This window comes from Bos taurus, chromosome 17 (genome assembly GCF_002263795.3).
Source record: "Bos taurus isolate L1 Dominette 01449 registration number 42190680 breed Hereford chromosome 17, ARS-UCD2.0, whole genome shotgun sequence".
NCBI lineage: Eukaryota > Metazoa > Chordata > Mammalia > Artiodactyla > Bovidae > Bos > Bos taurus.
In genome coordinates this window covers 4,429,648-4,451,611 of record NC_037344.1, presented here as the reverse complement: position 1 = coordinate 4,451,611, position 21,964 = coordinate 4,429,648, and the positions used below count along the sequence as shown (strand labels likewise).

At 45.3% G+C, this 21,964-nt stretch overlaps 1 protein-coding gene across 6 annotated transcripts in view; it reads left to right on the top strand.

Moving 5' to 3' along the window:
- The first annotated feature begins 14,529 nt into the window (after positions 1-14,529).
- The window catches only part of TRIM2 (tripartite motif containing 2), a 127,910-nt gene continuing 120,475 nt past the window's right edge, over positions 14,530-21,964 (top strand). For 5 of the 6 annotated variants that reach the window (XM_024977387.2, XM_059876112.1, XM_059876109.1 and 2 more), the window contains exon 1: positions 14,530-14,659. In XM_024977387.2, coding sequence (XP_024833155.1) covers positions 14,649-14,659 — 11 coding nt within the window. In that variant the 5' untranslated portion in view covers positions 14,530-14,648. 6 annotated transcript variants of the gene reach the window in all.

Genomic DNA, 21,964 nt, shown 5'->3' with positions numbered 1-21,964 from the left:
CTTCCCTAGTAGAAAGTAGTTTGTGTTATGTTGTGTTCACTGCTTTATTCCCCAGCTCTTAGAAGAGTCCCTGGCACAGAGAGACTCTCACTAAATAATCTTTGGATGAATAAATCTGTGAATACAAATAGAATTATTTGTGGTGAGAAAGAGTACTTGAACATTTACCTTTATTTTATGGAAAACATATATAATGCTTTGTTGTGGTTCAGTCGCTCAGTCTTGTCCAACTCTTAGTGACCCCATGGACTGCAGCACACCAGGCCTCCCTGTCCATCACCAACTCCCGGAGTTTACCCAAACTCATGTCCATTGAGTTGGTGATACCATCCAACCGTCTCATCCTCTGGTGTCCCCTTCTCCTCCTGTGCTCAGTCTTTCCCAGCATCTTTTCCCTTTTCCCAGCAGACCCTTTCCCAGGGTCTTTTCCAATGAGTCCACTCTTCACATCAGGTAGCCAATATAGTATTGGAATTTCAGCTCCTGCATCAGTCCTTCCAATGAATATTCAGGATTGATTTCTTTTAGGATTGATCGGTTTGATTTCCATGCTAAGGGACTCTCAAGATTCTTCTCCAGCACAATTTGAAAGCGTCAGTTCTTCGGTGCTTAGCCTTCTTTATGGTCCAGCTGTCACATTTGTACATGACTTCTGGAAAAATTAGCTTTGACTACATGGACCTTTGTCAGCAGTACTTATTAAGTGCTAAATACTGTTCTAAGTTATTCACAAATAAATCTCAGCTCTTCATGATGGCCGTATGAAGTAGGACTATCACCGTCCCCAGCCTGTTAATGAGGAGACAGGTGCCCCACGCCCACAGCTGGGACACGGTGGCCTACCCCAGGTTCGGCACTCTCGAACACCACCACGCTGCCTCTCTTAACTAAGTGACTGAGATATATCCAGCAGAAGCCCCAGACTGTGCGGACGTGGGCTGGGGCCAGCAACAGGGTGCTTTCTGGGCAAGGCTATTGAGCATGGATGCTGGAGAAGAGGCAGTGGACCCCATCCAAGTGCTGGCGAGTTGACGTAGGCAACTCAGAAGAGGAAAATAGAGGAAGGAAGGCTATGCACGTGAGAGGAGGGGTGTGGGGGACCCAGGCAGACATGGGGAGAAGGGCAGGCCTCAGGAGAGGCTGATGAGAAGCATCTAAATGAGGTTTCAACTGCTGCCTAACTGGGACCCTTCACTCCAATTTGGAATCTAGCAGCAAATGGCCAGCATTGGGCTAATGGCTGAAGCAATGAGGGCTGGGGAAGGAAGTGTGGGCATGGCCTGAGCATGTGAGAGTAACCTGGAGGTTAGGCAGGGAGAGGGAGGGAAAGAAAGAGAAAACCCAGATCAGATCTGAGAAATTACCCTTCATGTTCCCTCATCGCTCCTCCAATCTTGCAATATCAGATTAATTCATTAACTGAAAATCTTTTAAGAAGTGAATAAACAAACTGTGCTGTGTTCATATAATAGGACATCACAGCAATAAAAAAAAGTATGAACTATTGATACCTAACAGAAGCAGAAGAGATTAAGAAGACATAGCAGGAATACACAGAGCTATACCAAAAAAGTCTTAATGACCCAGATAACCACAATAGTGTGATCACTTACCTGTAGCCAGACATCCTGGAGTGTGAAGTCAAGTGGGCCTTAGGCATTACTACTAACAAAGCGAGTGGAGGTGATGGGATTCCTGCTTATTGTCACCCTGCTTATTTAATTTCTGTGCAGAATACATCATGTGAAATGCTGGGCTGGATGAATCACAAGCTGGAATCAAGATTACCAGGAGAAATATAAATAACCTCATATATGCAGATGATACCATTCAAATGGCAGAAAGTGAAGAGGAACTAAAGAGCCTCTTGATGAGAGTAAAAGAGGAGAGTGAAAAATCTGGCTTACAACTCAACATTAAAAAAAACTAAGATCTCAGTGACCCTATATGCAAGGCACCAAAAAAGACACAGATGTAAAGAACAGACTTCTGGACCCTGTGGAAGGAGGCAAGGGTGGGATGATTTGAGAGAATAGCATTGAAACATGTATATTACCATGTGTAAAGTAGATCACCAGTGCAAGTTCAATGCATGGGGCAGGACACTCAAAACTGGTTCTCTGGGGCAACGCAGAGGGATGGGGTGGGGAGGGAGGTGGGAGAGGAGTTCAGGATGGGGGACACATGTACACCCGTGGTTGATTCATGTCGATGTATGGCAAAAACCACCACAATATTGTAAAGTAATTATCTTCCAATTAAAATATGTAAATTAAAAACAAAAAAACTAAGATCATGGCATCCAGTCCAATCACTTCACAGCAAATAGAAGGAGGGGAAAGTGGAAGCAGGGACAAACTTTATTTTCTGGGCTCCAAAATCACTACAGACGGTGACTGTAGCCATGAAATTAAAAGACGCTTGGTCCTTAGAAGGAAAGTTATGATAAACCTAGACAGCATATTAAAAAGCAGAGATATTGCTTTGCTGACATAGGTCCCTATAGTCAAAGCTATGGTTTTTCCAGTAATCATGTACAGATGTGAGAGTTGGGCCACATAAAGTGCTGAGCATTGAAGAATTGATGTTTTCAAGTGTGGTGCTAGTGAAGACTCTTGAGAGTCCCTTGGACTGCAAGGAGATCAAACCAGTCAATCCTAAAAGAAATCAACCCTGACTATTCACTGGAAAGATTGATGCTGAAGCTGAAGCTCCCGTACTTTGGCCACCTGATGCGAAGAGCCAACTGATTGGAAGATACTCTGATGCTGGGAAAGATTTAGGGTAAAAGGGGAAGGAGGCAGAGGATGATAAGGTTAGATAGCACCACTGACTCAATGGACATGAGTTTGAGCAAGCTCTGGGAGATAGCGGAGGACAGGGAAGCCTAACGTGCTGCAGTCCATGGTGTCACACGACTGAGCGACTGAACAACTATTGATACTCCCAACAACCCAGACGAACCTCAGAAAAATGCAGAACAAAAGAAGCTTCTGTGATCTGAATGTTTGTCTTTTCCCCTATCCAATTCATATGTTGAAATCCTAATGCCCAATGTGATGATGATGTTAGGGCTGAGACTTTGCAGGGTGATTAAGTCATGAGAGTGGATTAGTGCTGATATAAAAGAGTTCCCTCAGACTTTCCTACCCCTTCCACCCCATATGGGTACAGCTAGACCTCCATGACCAGGAAGAGGGCCCTCACTCGACGCTGCTGCCTCCCTGATCTTGGACTTCCAGCCTCCAGAACTGAGGGAAATAAATGTCTGTTGTTTATAAGCCACTCAGTCTGTGGTATTGTGTTCCAGCATCCTGAGAGGACTAACACAGAAGCCAAACAGAAAAGTATGGTCTGTATGATGGCTGCTGCAGATAAGCAAATAAACCGATAGTAACAGAAAGTAGATCCATGGTTAGTTGGGCCTGGGGCTGGGGTGCAGGAAGGGGCAGGAAGATGGATTATGGAAGCTTTTGGAGGCAATGGAAATCTTCCTATCTTGATTGAGGTAACGATTTCACAGGTGCACATTTATGTCAAAACTATCAAAATAGACACAAGAAACTGGGGGTGTTCAAACCTGTAAATCTGTTGTTTGGGGTTGTTTTCTGAAGGCTTTTCCTAAGATTCAATAAATGATTTCTTTTCTTCTTTGTTTTTTTGTTTTTGTTTTTTAGTTTTGGATTTAAGTGGTAGAAACAATGTTGAGCTTCCCAAGTGGCACCAGAGGTAAAGAATCTGCCTGCAGTGCAGGGGACTTAAGAGACATGGTTCGATCCCTGTGTGGAGAAGACCCCCTGGAGGAGGGCATGGCAACCCACTCCAGTATTCTTGCCTGGAGAATCTCATGGACAGAAGAGCCTGGTGGGCTACAGTCCATGGGGTCGCAAAGAGTCAGACACGACTGCAGTACTTAGCACACGTGCACGCAGGCCCACAGAAACATCTTTGCGCAGCACGTTTCCCCTTGTAGAGGGTTGACGACACTTGCCCCTGAATCCCTTTCCGATATGAGGAACCCTCCCTGACCCTGGAGATATATTCACTTGGAACCTCAAATATGACTTTGGAACTTCCCTGGTGATCCAGTGGCTAAGACTTCATGCTCCCAGTGGAGAGGGCCAGGGTTCCATCCCTGGTTAGGGAACCAGACCCTGTGTGCCACAGCTAAGACCTGGCACAGCCAAATAAATGTACAAGTATATAAATACATACATAAATATTTTAATATGACCTTATTTGGAATAAGGGTCTTTGTAGCTACTATTAAGGTAAAGATATCAAAATGCAATCACTGTGGATTAGGGCCCACCCTAAATCCAATAACACGTGGTCTTAAAAAGACATCAAAGGAGGAGACGAGGGGAAGGCAGTGTGAAGACAGAGGCAGAGATTGGCGTGACGTGGCTGCAAGCCAAGAGCTGCTGGCACCCACCGCAAGGTGGAGAGGCACGGTACAGATTCTCGCCAAGCCTCCAGAAGAAAGCAACCCTGTCAACACCTTGGTTTTGGACTGCAGGCCTCCAGAACTGTAAAATAATAAATTTGTCTTGTTTTACACTTATAGAAATGTGTTGTAACAGCCCTAGAATGTTAGTGCAGAGCCCCTAGGTATTTTTATTCCTTACTATCCTTAGTTTAGTTCTAACGCTATATCTTATTTCTCTCTTTTGGTGGGGTTTTTTTTTTTTTTTTTTTTGGCCTGTGGTGCGCAGCTTGTGGGATCTTAGTTCCCCATCAGGGATTATGGCGCCAGGGCACCAAGTCCCTAATCACCAGACTGCCAGAGAACTACCCTCCCTCCCACCCATATCTTATTTCTGCTGTTTGTTTTTCCTTCTCTGAATTAGTGCTGTTAGAACTTTATTTTCTTAGCATTTGGCTGCTTGTACTAGAGAGTTATTCATTAACCTCTCTAACCTTCAGTTTCCTTGTCTGGGAAATGACTGTGAGTTCCTGCTGCCTGGGGCTGGCTGGGAGAATTGAATGAGTTAATGCATATGTATGTTCTTGTAACAGCACCTGGCATACAGCAGATGCTGTGCGCATACTGTTCCTCATTATGAAGTTCTGCTCCTATTTTTTAACACATGCTTTGTCTGCACCAGGTCTTAGCTGTGGTCTGCAGGATCTCTTAGTTGCAACATATGAGATCTAGTTCCCTGACTGGGGACCGAACCCAGGACCCTGAACTGGGCGCACGGAGTCTTAGGCACTGGACCACCCTCTGTTCCTGCTTCCAAAGGGACGGGTCAGCTTGTAGTTTCCTTACAATTAGTGATACATTTGCCTCCATTATGTGGGTTATTGGTGAAAACACTGCACTATTCCTAGAAGGACCTTTCCTTATGGGCCCTGGGATTAACTCTGAGCTAGGTTTTCAGTGAGTCCCCTCCTGATCTTCACCTTTGTGGTGTCAAAAGTTGCCATGATTTAGCTCAGTGGACTGGGTGATGGCAAATGGACCCAAGGCCATTGCTTGGTACACCATATAAGTTGATTTACTGGTCATTTCCACAGCTAGAGTCTAACTTCATGCATTATTTTGCAAATATGAGCCATTTGGCATTTGGGGACAGAGCAAAAGACTATATGAGGCTTGTAACAATCCACCAGCATGATAGGAAAAATAAAGTTCATTCATGTTGATGTGTGGTCAGCAGGGCCCTCTTAATGGCCTAACTTCATATGAACTGTCCTTAATCCTTAAAATTGCTGTCTTTCTCAGAGAAATACAAATAATTCATATACAATAATAAATATGGAATATCTACATATTAGTCATAAACTGCTTCATCTGCAAAGAACAAATGTATCTGAGGATGATGAAAGTTTAGTGAAATGTGTTTAGAATTTTTACCTCTTTGACAAGTTGTGGGCAGACCAAAGAATGAATGATTTTTGTCCGTAATTGACAATGCATTGAGGAACAGCTAAGCAGAACAAAATCAAAAGCCTTGTCAAGTCACGAAAAGATTTTAATTCTCATTCCTTCTCTCTGCAAAGTCCTTCAGTGTCAATGATGGGTAGACCTTCAGCTTCTCCTCTTTATTAAGCCATGTTATTATTGACTATGCCAAAGCCTTTGACTGTGTGGATCACAATAAACTGTGGAAAATTCTGAAAGAGATGGGAATACCAGACCACCTGATTGCCTCTTGAGAAATTCGTATGCAGGTCAGGAAGCAACAGTTAGAACTGGACATGGAACAACAGACTGGTCCCAAATAGGAAAAGAAGTACGTCAAGGCTGTATATTGTCACCCTGCTTATTTAACTTATATGCAGAGTACATCGTGAGAAACACTGGACTGGAAGAAAAACAAGCTGGAATCAAGATTGCTGGGAGAAATATCAATAACCTCAGATATGCAGATGACACCACCCTTATGGCAGAAAGTGAAGAGGAACTCAAAAGCCTCTTGATGAAAGTGAAAGAGGAGAATGAAAAAGTTGGCTTAAAGCTCAACATTCAGAAAACGAAGATCATGGCATCCGGTCCCATCACTTCATGGGAAATAGATGGGGAAACAGTGGAATCAGTGTCAGACTTTATTTTTTGGGGCTCCAAAATCACTACAGATGGTGATTGCAGCCATGAAATTAAAAGACGCTTATTCCTTGGAAGGAAAGTTATTACCAACCTAGATAGCATATTCAAAAGTAGAGACATTACTTTACCAACTAAGGTTCATCTAGTCAAGGCTATGGTTTTTCCTGTGGTCATGTATGGATGTGAGAGTCGGACTGTGAAGAAGGCTGAGCGCCGAAGAATTGATGCTTTTGAACTGTGGTGTTGGAGAAGACTCTTGAGAGTCCCTTGGACTGCAAGGAGATCCAACCAGTCCATTCTGAAGGAGATCAGCCCTGGGATTTCTTTGGAAGGAGTGATGCTAAAGCTGAAGCTCCAGTACTTTGGCCACCTCATGCGAAGAGTTGACTCATTGGAAAAGACTCTGATGCTGGGAGGGATTGGGGGCAGGAGGAGAAGTGGACGACAGAGGGTGAGATGGCTGGATGGCATCACTGACTTGATGGACGTGAGTCTGAGTGAACTCCAGGAGTTGGTGATGGACAGGGAGGCCTGGCGTGCTGCAATTCATGGAGTCGCAAAGAGTTGGACACGACTGAGCGACTGATCTGATCTGATCTGATTAATACCTATTCACCACTTTATTTCCAGAAAAAAGAAAGTAAAGGATTTAGTCTTAGAAGTTTATAATTTCCAGAATCTTCTGAGAAAACTTAAGGGATCTGACCATTCATCCATATTTTATCCAAAGGATCTCTGTTTTGACTACTCAGTTCCATTAACTATATGCTGTCCTAACATGAGAATCTAATATTATATGTGCATTAAAAAAATATATATCCGGACTTCCTAGGTGGTCCAGTGACTGAGACTCTGTGCTTCCCCCCGCCCCGCCCTACCCCGCCCCATCCCTGGTGGGAGACGTTCTACATGCCATGTGGTACAGTCAAGAAAAAGAAAATCAGTAGACCGTTGAGTAGTTTTCCCTCAGTACAGTGCTTTTTGGCAGCTCAAGAGCTTGATAAGGAGGGCGCTGGGGGATGTTGAACTAAGTCAGTGATGTGGGGCCTCAGCTCTTCGGAGGGTTGGGTGACACGCTCTCTGCTTGTGCGTAATTGAAGCTTCAGGTTGCCAAGAGGTGGATGACTAAGGGGCAGCTGTTTTGGATCAAGGGTAAAGTTTTGATTGGATGATGAGCATTCTCAAAGGGTATATGGCAATTTTCTGAATTGCATAATCAAGTGATTTAAAATGTAGAAAGTAGTGATGTCATCTCCCCCTCTTTTGAAAGAACATACATCTCTCTCTGTAATTATTTTGTGTTTAATAACAGCAGTAGGTCAGTGCCAAGGGACATGGGGGTCAGGAAAGACCAGGCCTCAGTGGGATGTGGGGCCATGTGCTCAAGGGTCTTCAGTCCTGTGTGGTTGTGTTTTCTTGGATGAAATTCCTGGCAAAATTTTCTTTCTAGGTTGTCAGAGCCTAGTGCTTCTCCTTGTTCTCAGTTCATTTCCTGTTCCAAGAGGCTTACCTGTGTTAAAAACAACTGAGTCTGAATATAGTCCTCCCCAAATTATAACTTGTGAATTGCCGTCTTCTTTATTGGTGTTTAACAAACTATATGAAGAAAGAAATAGTAGACTCTTGGAGAATGTTGTATATGTGCTATAGGTCATTACACTTGGAGTTTACAGAGAGTAGGAATTATTATGTCTGTTAATTTATATATAGAGAGAGAATTTGAGATCTGCTCAGTAAAGGTTAAACTGGGACTGGTTTCTTAATTTTGCATGTGTGGCATAGTAGAAGGAATGCTGGACTAGGAGTTAAGAAACTTGACTCCTAGCCCTGGTTTTGCTGCTATTTTGCTATGTAACTGAGCACGTCACTTAATTTTGCAGGGCATCAGATTTCCCATCACAAATATAAGGGTATCTGATCAGATTACTTAGAAAATTCCTCTGTGTCTAAAGTTATGTGGTTGTTTTCTGAAAATGAAACTTTCTGAGTAAGTCTTTGACAATTTTATTTCTTTCCCTGGTTTGTGTCTTTATCCCACTAGAAAGAGAGCCACCCTACCTTTTTTTTTTTTTTTAATGTCTAAAATGCTTCTTAGTAAATTTAAGTCGTTTATATATTTTCCCTTGTGCATTGTGAATGGATTCTGCTCCTTACCTCTGCTCAGGGAGCAGCTGGCAGAAGAGGAAGAGCCTGCTCCAGTGCCTACGGGCGGGGTGACTTTGGGAAGGCAGTTAACTCTGATTCTCAGTTTCTATCTCCATAATATGGGAATAATCGTTCCTACCACCTCCACTCCCGGTGGTTCTGAGGAGTAAATGAGATCAAGCGAGAGATGACCTGGCAGGTCGCCGCCGTTTACACAATATTCCTTGTCTCACCCTGCCTGCCATGTTCCTTTCCCTACTGGATGATCCTGCTCTTTCTCAGCTTTAATAGAGAAGGTGCAAATTGGTCTCCTGGTACTCACTGCCCCACAGTATCCGGTGCTTAACACATACTGAACAATGCACAAATAATGATTGAATAAATTGAATAAATCTTAAAAAAAAATCTTCAGTATACTCATGGGATGACGTTTCAAGGAAGCCTCCTATTGAACCCAGAAGAAACTATAAAAAGTAAAATGAAACATAAAATTAGCCATCTAAAGTGAACAGTTTAGTGGCGTATAATATATCGCAGTTGTACAACTACTATCTCTATCTGGAAGAAGGAAATGGCGCCCCACTCCAGTGCTCTGGCCTGGAGAATTCCATGGTTGGAGGAGCCTGGTGGGCTACAGTCCACTGGGTCGCAAAGAGTCAGACACAACCGAGCAACGTCACTTTCTTTCTTTCTATAGTTGCTTTTGGAGAGGGAAATGGCAACCCACTCCAGTGTTCTTGCCTGGAGAAGTCTATCGACAGTGGAGACTGGTGGACTACAGTCCATACAGTTTCAGTCGGACACAGCTGAAGTGACAACACACACACACACACACACACACACACACACAGGCATGGGTGTGTAGGTTGTGTCTACCTTGGAACTGCTCAGCGGCCCCATGGACTGCAGCCTTCCAGGCTCCTCCATCCATGGGATCTTCCAGGCAAGAGTACTGGAGTGGGGTGCCATTGCCTTCTCCACATAAACCCTGCTGCTGCTGCTGCTGCTGCTAAGTTGCTTCAGTCGTGTCCGACTCTGTGCGACCCCATAGACGGCAGCCCACCAGGCTAAGAGTCGGACACGACTGAGTGACTTCACTTTCACTTTTACTTTCATGCATTGGAGAAGGAAATGGTGACCCACTCCAGTGTTCTTGCCTGGAGAATCCCAGGGACGGGGGAGCCTGGTGGGCTGCCGTCTATGGGGTCGCACAGAGTCGGACACGACTAAAGCAACTAAGCAGCAGCAAGCACTGGGAATGTAAAATGGCTCAGCTACTGTGGAAAACAGGCCTACAGTTCTTCAAAACGTCAAACATAAAACTACCATGTGACCTGGCAATTCCACTCCTGGGTGTATAGCCAAGAGACCCGAAAACAGGTACTCAAACAAATACGTGTATACTTATGTTCATAGCAACATTATTTACAGGTAGTCAAAAGGCAGTGGCACCCCACTCCAGTACTCTTGCCTGGAAAATCCCAACATTCCCACTAGCATTGTGCAAAGATTCCAGTTTCTCCTTATCCTCCTCCACACTTGTTTTTGCTTTTTTTTTTAATAGCCATCCTAATGGTTGTGAATCAAATCCCTTATGATTATACAGTAGAAGTAAGAAATAGATTTAAGGGACTAGATCTGATAGATAGAGTCCCTGATGAACTATGGATGGAGGTTCGTGACATTGTACAGGAGACAGGGATCAAGACCATCCCCATGGAAAAGAAATGCAAAAAAGCAAAATGGCTGTCTGAGGAGGCCTTACAAATAGCTGTGAAAAGATGAGAAGTGAAAAGCAGAGGAGAAAAGGAAAGATATATGGATCTGAATGCAGAGTTCCAAAGAATAGCAAGGAGAGATAAGAAAGCCTTCCTCAGTGATCAATGCAGAGAAATAGAGGAAAACAACAGAATGGGAAAGACTAGAGATCTCTTCAAGAAAATTAGAGATTCCAAGGGAACATTTCATGCAAAGATGGGCTCAATAAAGGACAGAAATGGTATGGACCTAACAGAAGCAGAAGATATTAAGAAGAGGTGGCAAGAATACACAGAAGAACTGTACAAAAAAAGAGCTTCACAACCCAGATAATCATGATGGTGTGATCACTCACCTAGAGCCAGACATCCTGGAATGTGAAGTCAAGTGAGCCTTAGAAAGCATCACTACGAACAAAGCTAGTGGAGGTGATGGAATTCCAGATGAGCTATTTCAAATCCTGAAAGATGATGCTGTGAAAGTGCTGCACTCAATATGCCAGCAAATTCGGAAAACTCAGCAGTGGCCACAGGACTGGAAAAGGTCAGTTTTCATTACAATCCTAAAGAAAGGCAATGTCAAAGAATGCTCAGACTACTGCACAATTGCATTCATCTCACATGCTAGCAAAGTAATGCTCAAAATTCTCCAAGCCAGACTTCAACAGTACGTGAACTGTGAACTTCCAGATGTTCAAGCTGGTTTTAGAAAAGGCAGAGGAACCAGAGATCAAATTGCCAACACCCACTAGATCATGGAAGAAGCAAGAGAGTTCCAGAAAAACATCTATTTCTGCTTTATTGACTATGCCAAAGCTTTTGACTGTGTGGATCACAATAAACTGTGGAAAATTCTGAAAGAGATGGGAATACCAGCTAACATGCCTCTTGAGAAACCTATATGCAGGTCAGGAAGCAATAGTTAGAACTGGACATGCAACAACAGACTGGTTCCAAATAGGAAAAGGAGTACGTCAAGGCTGTATATTGTCACCCTGCTTATTTAACTTATACGCAAAGTATATCATGAGAAATGCTGGGCTGGAAGAAGCACAAGCTGGAATCAAGATTGCTGGGAGAAATATCAATAACCTCAGATATGCAGATGACACCAGCCTTATGGCAGAAAGTGAAGAGGAACTCAAAAGCCTCTTGATGAAAGTGAAAGAGGAGAATGAAAAAGTTGGCTTAAAGCTCAACATTCAGAAAATGAAGATCATGGCATCCGGTCCCATCACTTCATGGGAAATAGATGGGGAAACAGTGGAAACAGTGTCAGACTTTATTTTTTGGGGCTCCAAAATCACTGTAGATGGTGACTGCAGCCATGAAATTAAAAGACGCTTATTCCTTGGAAGGAAAGTTATGACCAACCTAGATAGCATATTAAAGAGCAGAGACATTACTTTGCCAACAAAGGTCCGTCTAGTCAAGGCTATGGTTTTTCCAGTGGCCATGTATGGATGTGAGAGTTTGACTGTGAAGAAAGCTGAGAGCTGAAGAATTGATGCTTTTGAACTGTGGTGTTGGAGAAGACTCTTGAGAGTCCCTTGGACTGCAAGGAGATCCAACCAGTTCATTCTAAAGGAGATCTGTCCTGGGTGTTCTTTGGAAGGACTGATGCTGAAGCTGAAACTCCAATACTTTGGCCACCTCATGCGAAGAGTTGACTCATTGGAAAAGACTCTGATGCTGGGAGTGATTGGGGGCAGGAGGAGAAGGGGACAGCAGAGGATGAGATGGCTGGATGGCATCACCAACTCAATGGACATGAGTTTGAGTGAACTCTGGGAGTTGGTGATGGACAGGGAGGCCTGGCGTGCTGCGATTCATGGGGTCGCAAGGAATTGGACACAACTGAGCGACTGAATTGAACTGAACTGAATGGTTGTGAAGTGGTACCTCTTTTTGTTCTGATTTGAATTTCCCTAATGGCTAATGATGTTGAGCATCTTTCATGTGCTGGTTGGCCATTGGTATATCATTTTTGAAGAAATCTCTATACAAGAACTTTGCTCATTTTTAAATCGGGTTATTTCTATTTTTGTTGTTTAATTATAGGAGTTCATTATATATTCTGCATACTAGACCTTATCAGATATATGATGTTGATATATTTCTCCTGTGGGTTATCTTTTCACTTTCTTGATGATAGAATTGATGCACAGAGGTTTTTTAATATTGATGAAGTCAAATTTATCTATTTTTCCTTTTTTTCATACTTTTGGTGTTCTGAAGTTTTTCATAATTTTGGTGTTTTTATGACAGGGTCTTGATTAGTATTAAAGGAAAACTAGATCTTTTCCAGAAGGTAACCTTTACTTTAAAATCCAGAGCCATGCAAATACAGATATAAGAAGCTCCTTTATAATCGGTGGAAGAACAGAAGGACCCGAAGCAGCCTCAAAGCACTACTTAGATGAATACCAGGGGAGTCTCCGGAGAAGGCAATGGCACCCCACTCCAGTACTCTTGCCTGGAAAATCCCATGGATGGAGGAGCCTGGAAGGCTGCAGTCCATGGGGTCGCTGAGGGTCGGACACGACTGAGCAACTTCCCTTTCACTTTTCACTTTCATGCATTGGAGAAGGAAATGGCAACCCACTCCAGTGTTCTTGCCTGGAGAATCCCAGGGACAGGGGAGCCTGGTGGGCTGCTGTCTATGGGGTTGCACAGAGTTGGACACGACTGAAGTGACTTAGCAGGGGAGTCTCACTTAAGTGAGTTGCACTTCAGTTTAAGGAGTCTCACTTCCCAGGTGGCGCTAGTGGTAAGGAACCTGCCTGCAATGCAGGACACACAGGTTGGATCCCTGGGTTGGGAAGACCCCCCTGGAGAAGGAAATGGCATTCCGTTCCAGTATTCTTGCCTAGAGAATCCCACGGACAGAGGAGCCTGGCAGTCTACAGTCCATGGGGTCGAAAGAGTCAGACAGGACTGAGCGATTTAGCACGAATGCACGCACCAGAGGAGTCTGACTTTAATATAATTAAACATCAGTGGCAGAATCATAAATATTTTTAAACTACCATAGATCAGAAAGGACAGTGTCTTTGCATTATTCTTTTTATAATCAAAATCAGAAAAGCCCAATACAAAATTTGTGGAAATGCTTATATTTCAATATTTTTCCGTTTCTCTGCTAGTGAATTTTGATAGCTGTTTTGCTTCCTTTATAAATAAGAGAACTATTCCCAATTTTAAAGACTGTGCTTTTCTCAAAGATTTTATGCCTGTAATTTACACAATACCACAAATCAGCCAAATAGCTCTTAACCTTCTTCTTACTTCAGTGTATTATTTAGAAATTTTATTTTAAAAAGCCATAATTTATTTTCTGGTTCTTGGTTATTATCATAGGCTTTTGACAGTTTAAGCTGGCCTAGTAGCTTTGCAAGTAGGATTTAGTTAAGTTCAGAAGAGAGAAAAAAGCCATTGCCTTTGCCTTCTCCCCTATACACTGAGTTAACTCCTGTTTTATGTGTGCAGGTATGATCAGATTGTGAGTATTTTTTTTAACATGAGGCATTTATATTTGGGGAATAAAATATGCCCACTTCTCTGAGTTCTGAAGACAAACCAATCAAATCAAGCATTTTTTCTGTAAATGTAGTAAGTACTTATCTGATATTCTATTTAAAAAGATAAACATGTAATAAAAGCATCTTCCTTGGACTTTGTTCCTTTCCTTTGTTGTTTGATTGAAAAAGTCCTTTCTACCCCAGTGAATACTATATTTATTAAGCCTGGGAGACCAGAGATGGTTAATGCAACACGAACGTCTGTGACTTCTAAAAATTTGCATTATTTTGTGTGAGGCATCAAACTCCTCCTTGAAAATGATCTTCTGTGAGCAGTGATTAAACTTTTCAACTCGGACCCCTTTCATGCTGCGGGGCTGGCCCTTCTTATTCGGCGTTCCTCGCTCTCTGTCTCCCCTTCTTCAAAATGAAACACGATATCCTCAGCCAACAGAGCCCAGAGAGGCTGGTCATTGGCGCCCATTGTCCCCTGATGCCGCAGCCCCGCCCCCTTGGCTGGCGCTGACAAGCTGTTTATATTTTTCTAAGGGCCACCCTTTAACTCGGCGGCCTGATGACTATAATGGGCCCGATTGTCTGTGGGCTGCAGAGCGCCGAGGCCCCACATCCAAGGAGGCTGGGGCCCGTCTCTGATGCACCGGAGAGGCGGATATGGAATACCGGTAAGGGCGCTTCTAAGGGCGCGGGGATGCCTTTTCTGGGCTCACAGGTGGCTCCTGGGCACTGTTTTGGAGAAACGAGTCGTGATCGAGTTGCTAGCTTTTTCCTGGTTTTAATTTTCTGCCTGCTCAAGACGGAAGGAACAGATTGGATTTCTGGATTTGCTGACGAAGCTCACAGGGATCCCTGTGGACCCAGGCAAGAACCGAGCAGGGAAGCAAAAATCCAGGGAGAGACGCACGCAAGCGGGTTTGACACCAAAGCCACACGGAAGAGGCAAAGCGCGGGGCTGCCTCGGTGATGCCGTGAGATTCAAGGGCTGTTTTCTCTTCTGACTTAGCTGTTCGCAGCCAGAATTCAGCTCTGCCACTATGGATTTCTGTAAGCCAGCTGTTGGCCAGTGTAACTCGGTCAGCCCCCTTTGAATGCGTCTGGGATCTGCTGGGGTTTTCAAAGGGCGAACCGTGGTAATCTTGTGTGCCATAAATAGTTCTATATAGAAACGTGAGAACGGTTTAGAGCTGCAGGCTGTAAAGTTTTTACTGCCCCATTAAGGTGTTCAGAGGGTACTAAGGCAGCGGCAGTGGGGCTTGGGAATGAGGGAAAGCCTGGGGCGATGAGAGCATTTGTCCGTGACTAGCCGAGAGAGAAACCCGGGGGGCCTGAGGACCTCACGTGAGAGGCGGGAGTGAGCCCTGAAAGGGGCTGCGCCAGCCCTCCTGGGGTTCTGTCTGGTTTCCGCGTGAGTGAGGGAGGGCGGAGAACCTTCAGGCATCCGCCTCTGGTCCCGGATTGCCGCATCGTGGATGCCCCCCGCCCCGCTCAGGCGGAGCAAGGCACCTCGCCTCGGGCAGAGGGCCACAGGGGGCAAGCCGGGAGGAGGTGCGCAGTTACTGGGCTGCAGGCAAGGGCCAGGGGCTGGGCCGTCTAAAGCCCTGGGAATTGCTTCAAGAATTCCCGCCTCCTGCTGAACAGAAACTCACTATGGCAGCTTTGATGGGAGGCTTTTGTCTCTTTGCCTTTCACAGGAGCCTCACGGTGCAAAGTCAGTGAACCCAGTCTCTGCTTGATATGTACGGGAGCCTGAAAAGGGGAAGGGGTATGGGTCAATTTTTAGACAAAACAAAGGGTGAATTATGGGGCTTTAATGCATCTAGTGCTTTATAAATCTCCCCACCTCACCTAATCCCCGGCCTCAGTACTTATTATCCAGACACAGCATGTTTAAAACCAACATGATGTAGGGCTCCTGGAAGACTTAAATCAGATGCAAACTTTTTTTTTTTAATGAAGCTGACCCAGAGCATCATGAGTGTTTCAGCACAGTGTGTGAAGACACCTGGTGATTTCCAAACGCCCAGGCTTTCCTTCCATGGTCTGGGTGCCTGAGGAAGGGGCGAGTTGCCCCGTGGGTGCTCTCATCCAGAAACAGAGCTTCTGGCCCTGCCAGTGCTGCCCCAGAGATGTGGGGCTCACAGGTGTGAATTACCCTGTCCTGCCTCAGGCCTCCCAAATCCTGGCTTCCTTCAGGTCATCGTATTCTCCTGTTTCTACCCCACAAGCACCCCCGGGGGATGGTGAGAGAGGAAGAACCAGGAGGAGGTGGTGAGAGCCCGGGGTGAATTCCAGGAGATCCCATGTAAACAAACAGCCTCTGCCTGCCTTCTTTTATCAGAATGGTGGGCACGCCAGACTCTGGAAATCTCAGACACAGCATCATTTTTAGGTACAGAATTTATGCTTATGATAAAAATAGAAGATTTACAATACAGAGTAGTAATCCTCTCTGTATGTGTGTTAGCCGCTCAGTCGTGTCCGACTCTTTGCAATGCCATAGACTGTAGCCCACCAGGCTCCTCTGTCCCTGGAATTCTCCAGGCAAGAATACTGGACTAGGTAGCCATTCCCTTCTCCAGGGGATCTTGCCGACCCAGGGATCAAACCTGAGTCTCCTGTATTGCAGGCAGATTCGTTATCATCTGAGCCACCAGGGAAGCCTTCTAGAGCTTTTCAATACTGAGGGCTATTATGAAACCAAAGAAACAAGCCTGTGTGGATGAAATACTATGATGATGACAAAGTCTAACAGAAATAGTACCTATCATTTGTTGAGCACTTACTATGTGCCAGGCCTTTTCGCGCATTATCTCACTCAGTCCTCCCTAATCCCTTTGAAGTACAGTTCTCATTTTACAAAGAAAGAAACTGGGGCACAGAGAGGTTAAGTAACTGGCCCAAAGTCACACAGCTTATTAGTGACCTGAAATGTGAATCATTCGGAAGGTACATAGCACATCACCTTGTGTTATGAAGTGAGGAGTTTCTGTGGAATAGAGCTGGCATTCATATTCACAGTTTTTCAAGAATCCATCACTGCAACCAAAATGTGACCTCCTGTGGGAACGTAATTGGTGGCTGGGAAAGAAAGCCAAGAACCACTTCCTTTAAATGAGCGAGAGCACCAAAGAACAGCAGCCTTGTCCAGCGAGCCAAGTGCCAGGGAGGGCCAGCCGTGGGGCTGGGGGCCCTTGGGCCTGGCCCTGCCCCACCACAGTGGGCCTGTGCTGTGTGGCACTGGACCCTGCAAGGAATGACACAGCAGAGGAGCCAAAGAACACAGCTGAGTCAGACACGCCTGGTTCCAGCCTGTGATAGAAACATGTGCGAGGCCCAGTGGAGATTGGAAGAAGCACCTTTAGCCAGACTGGGGACATCGGTGAAGGCTTTGTAGAGAGGGGGGATTCTAGAAGGAAGTCTTGAAGAATGAGAAGAGTGGGTCAAGCGGGCATGGAGGGAAGGGTGCCTAGCGCCAGCAGTTTCTGACGTGGTCGGTCAGTGGTGGGTCTTGTGGGCAGCTGTGTACCAGGGTTGGAAGCAACCGAGTCAAAGGGATCAACATGTGCCAAGGCCCAGAGTCAGAGAACAACTAAACAGCTTGTTCAGTCTGGTTGAAACCTGGCGTGTGAGTGAACAAGTGGTCCTGGATGAGACAAAGCTGATAGAAAATGAAGCCAAAGAAAACTGTTCCGTAAGCGGCAAGATCTTGACAACTGTTTTATCAGGGTGATGGATGTGTAGGGACCCATCATCTACTTCTGTGTTTGTTTACATTTTTACTAATAACTTTTGTAAAAAGGAGGCTAGCCCATAGATGCACCAAGACCAGAACATAGCTCAAACAGAGCAGAACTTGATCCAGGTCTCCTGGTGTGTGGTGACTACTGGAGACCTCGCCGAGTCACTGGACTTCTCTAGTTCTCCTTCTCTTCATCTGAAAATGGGAGTAATAACGTCCACCTCACTGGGCTGTTGTGGGGATTGAAAAGATAGACCATACAGACATCCCTCCATAGAATGTCATGGGATCATCCCTTTTCCCACTCATCCATTCTGACTGAGGTTCCTAGATGATGCTGTAGAGAGTTCCAAACAGAGAACCTCAAAATAGTCTGAAAGTTACAGAAGCAAGAACATGCGAGGCAAAGTCCGAGCTGGAAGCAAGTCTGGGGCTAGGTGAGTGGCCTGAGAAACATCCACACCACAGACATGTGAGTTTAGGAAAGTTAGCTCTGCAGGTGGCTGAAGAACAGGAAACCCCATGACCTTGGCTGTCCAAAGCCTCCCTACCTAAAGCATGGAGCCCCATTTGATTTGCGTTTATAAGCCCTTGCATTTCATGTAGTTTCTGTCTAAATTTTTAAGTGAGGTGCCACTCCCACCATCACTCACACTTAATGAGCATGCGGTTTGGTCATCCTGGATATTAAAGTGTCCCAAGGAGAGAGAGGGAAAGGGAATCAGAACAGTAGACTGAGATTTCATCCCCTGGGGAGCCCCTGGGAGCCATTTAGATAAGCATCATCTCATCTCAAGCCACACCTGGGAACACAACCCCTTATCACACTGGCAGTCTCCTTTCAAGGACAGCGTTTCCTGGTATGTAAGTGTTTAGCAACCAGGTGTGTTCTGGTACTGTTCCTGAGGAGTTGACTCTGAGGGAACAGCACATGTCACGTTGGTTGTGCAGAATGGAAAGTCCCTCGAACTGTGGACTCTACAGAAACCACAAGAAGCAGAGGGCCAACCTCTGACTTCACAAACACCAGAGATGCTTCTTGACACCAGCCTCTGTAACTAAGGTGACAAGTGCTGTCCATCTTTAATGGGTGTGTAGGAGGAAGATATTTAAGTCTGCAGCATCCTCAAAGCCTTGGTATAAGCCTGGACAGGGCAGGCCGTGTCCAGTGTGCGTTTTTTGAGGTGTCAGGCAGCTAAGTCTATCCTCACTGAGATTCCTCCAGGGGCCCTCCAAAGACAGAGTTCTCACTGCATGCTTTTGCCCCACTCCGACTTCTCCTGCTCCAGAGGGGTAAAACTGAGTTCATGCTGAACTTTGAAGCAGTAAGTTGGCCTCAGAACTATGTGCCATGAGGAGCACTCATGTGTTTAAAGTGAAGTCACTCAGTCGTGTCTGACTCTTTGTGACCCCATGGGCAGTAGCCTGCACCAGGCTCCTCCGTCCATGGGATTTTCTAGGCAAGAGTACTGGAGTGGGTTGCCATTTCCTTCTCCAGGGAATCTTCCCGACCCAGGGATCGAACCCAGGTCTCCTGCATTGTAGACAGACGCTTTACCATCTGAGCCACCAGGGAAGTCCTACTCATGTGTTTACCAAGGTCATTTCAAGTCAGTATAGTTTCCTTGGTTGCAGCACTGGGTGATTTCATTTTAACAACAGGAACTTTAAGCAGACTCTTGCTGAGGCGCCTCTGTCCGCACAAGTCCTGTGAAATGTGCAAGGCAGCTCCTTCCAGGGTCCTGGAGGGTTCCAGGGACACCGGGACTATCTCCGAGTTTCTGGGAATGCCCAGCAGAGTTGAATCCCTTTGCTGTGTCACTGACACACAGGTTCTTCCGCTGTGGACCAAGGGACAAGAACCAGGGCCCTGGAATACAGGAGTCTTGCCCCATGCTCATCACCGCTGGATGATTCTATTATCTTAAGAGCATTTTTATTTTTTTTAGAACTTGACATATCCGATTTATTTCTCATACCAGCATTATTCTGTGGCAAAAGTACATGATATTACTGCGATGGGTTTTTTAAAAAATTTTAATTGGAGGCCAATTACTTTACAATATTATGGTGGTTTTTGCCATACATTCACATGAATCACCCATCCTGACCCTCCCTCCCCCGTATATTAAGAGCATTTTTTAACAGAAAATAGCAGCCATCAGTGATTTCGTAGAAATGTGGCCCATTTCAGGATACCCTCAGGGAGGCTAGCCATTGTCTTCTGATAGTCTCTGTGACCTGGGAACGCAGTGGGTAAAGCATAAATCTTAATTAATACTGGACCATTAGGAAAAGAAAATGGAAAGGCTCTTGAAAGGTCGCTGCTGCTGGTGCTGCTGCTGCTAAGTCACGTCAGTCGTGTCTGACTCTGTGTGACCCTATAGACGGCAGCAGTGACCCTAAAAAGCCCCCAAGGCCGTGCTGGAACTTGGCAAGGAAAGGCAGGGGCAGCCCGAGGAAAGCAGTGATCTTCCCATTCTCAGCCCAGGCACTGGAGCAGCGCCGGAGGGGGCCTGGGCCGGGCCCAGCTCCCCCCATCCAGGTGGGCCCGGACATTCAGGGAACGCCGGCCTCCTTGCCCGTCGGGGTTCCCTCGTTGCTGTCTGAACACAGACCTGGTGCGCTTGTCGAGGGGCAGGGTCCCCCGGGGGCGGGGGTCGGGGAAGCTGCTGCTAGGGAGGAGACCTGGGCTCAGCGCGGAACAGGACCAGGTGGAAGCAAGGACTGGGGCCGTGGATCCTTGACCTTGCCATGAACTGAGCTCAGAGAAACGCCTCAGTACCTTCCGGGTTTCCAAGGCTGGTGCTAAATCCGCTCCTGTAGAATGGAGACCACGTCCGCCTGTCCACACCGCTGAGGGCTCTAGGAGCCAGGTGGGGAAGGGGGTCCCGTCAGAGCCGCTCTCAGTCCTTTCCATGGACGCTGTCACTGTGCACCCCCTCCCCCAGGAGGACGCGAACCTCTCTTCTCATCCCTGCTCTTGAGTCTCTGCTGCTGCTGCTAAGTCGCTTCAGTCGTGTCCGACTCTGTGCGAACCCATAGACGGCAACCCACCAGGCTCCCCCGCCCCTGGGATTCTCCAGGCAAGAACACTGGAGTGGGTTGCCATTTCCTTCTCCAGTGCGTGAAAGTGAAAAAATAAAGTGAAGTCGCTCAGTCGTGTCCGACTCCTAGCGACCCCATGGACTGCAGCCCACCAGGCCCCTCCGTCCATGGGATTTTCCAGGCAAGAGTACTGGAGTGGGGTCCCATTGCCTTCTCCGGAAGGATCTGTATACGTATCACAGACTTATTTTTCAAAGGCCAAGGCTAGTTAGCTAACTTGTGTTCGCATGAATGCTGTCCAATTGACTAAGGAATCTAAAAGTTGGATGAGCCTCTGAGCAATGTGTCTATGTACCTTTAGGACTTGTATCAGTTAATCTGGGCATTAACTATCATTAATATTATTTCTAAGAAAATAAAATACATGTCTGGCTCAAAACTCCATTTTCAAGCAAGCATCTGGGGTGCTGGCAATGTTCTATTTCTTGGTCGGGATAGTGCTTACCCTTTGTGGTTTCTTGTAATAATCCATCAAGCTATTGTCTTAGAACTTGTGTACTTTTCTGTTTGTAATTTATACTTAAAAGCCCCCCTCCCTTAGGCCTCTGATTGAAGCCTAAATTCTTTTTGTTTTTATTTATTTTTAAATTTATTTTAATTGGTAGCTAATTACCTTACAATATTGTAATTTTTGCCATAGATTCACATGAATCAGCCATGGGTGTACATGGTTTACACATGGTGTACATGTGTTCCACCCATAAAAGTTTATTTTTAAACAAACTATCAAATATAACCTTTTGGAAGTTAGGAGATAGAACATATTGGAATCCATTGTAAAGAACAGGAAAATGACTCAGTTGCCGTCATATTTTCTCCACATGTTGGCTAAAAGGACATTTAAAAAGAAAGTTTCATGATTCCTTCTTTCTTTCCACTTCTAATGCAAGAATTAGACATTAAACCACAATAGTACTAAGAAATGCAGTTCAGAAAAAGTCCCTTTTTTGTCTTTGTTTTCTCCAAGAAAGTTTTTTTGTTTGAAACTTCCAAAGTATGACACATATTTAAAGCATGCAAGGTTATGATGAATGAGGTTTGGCAAGGACTTGAGAACAATGATTACAGTCCTAGAGAGAGTTGTGCTGTATCTTGTTTTTCTAATAAGTTCTTCCTTAATATT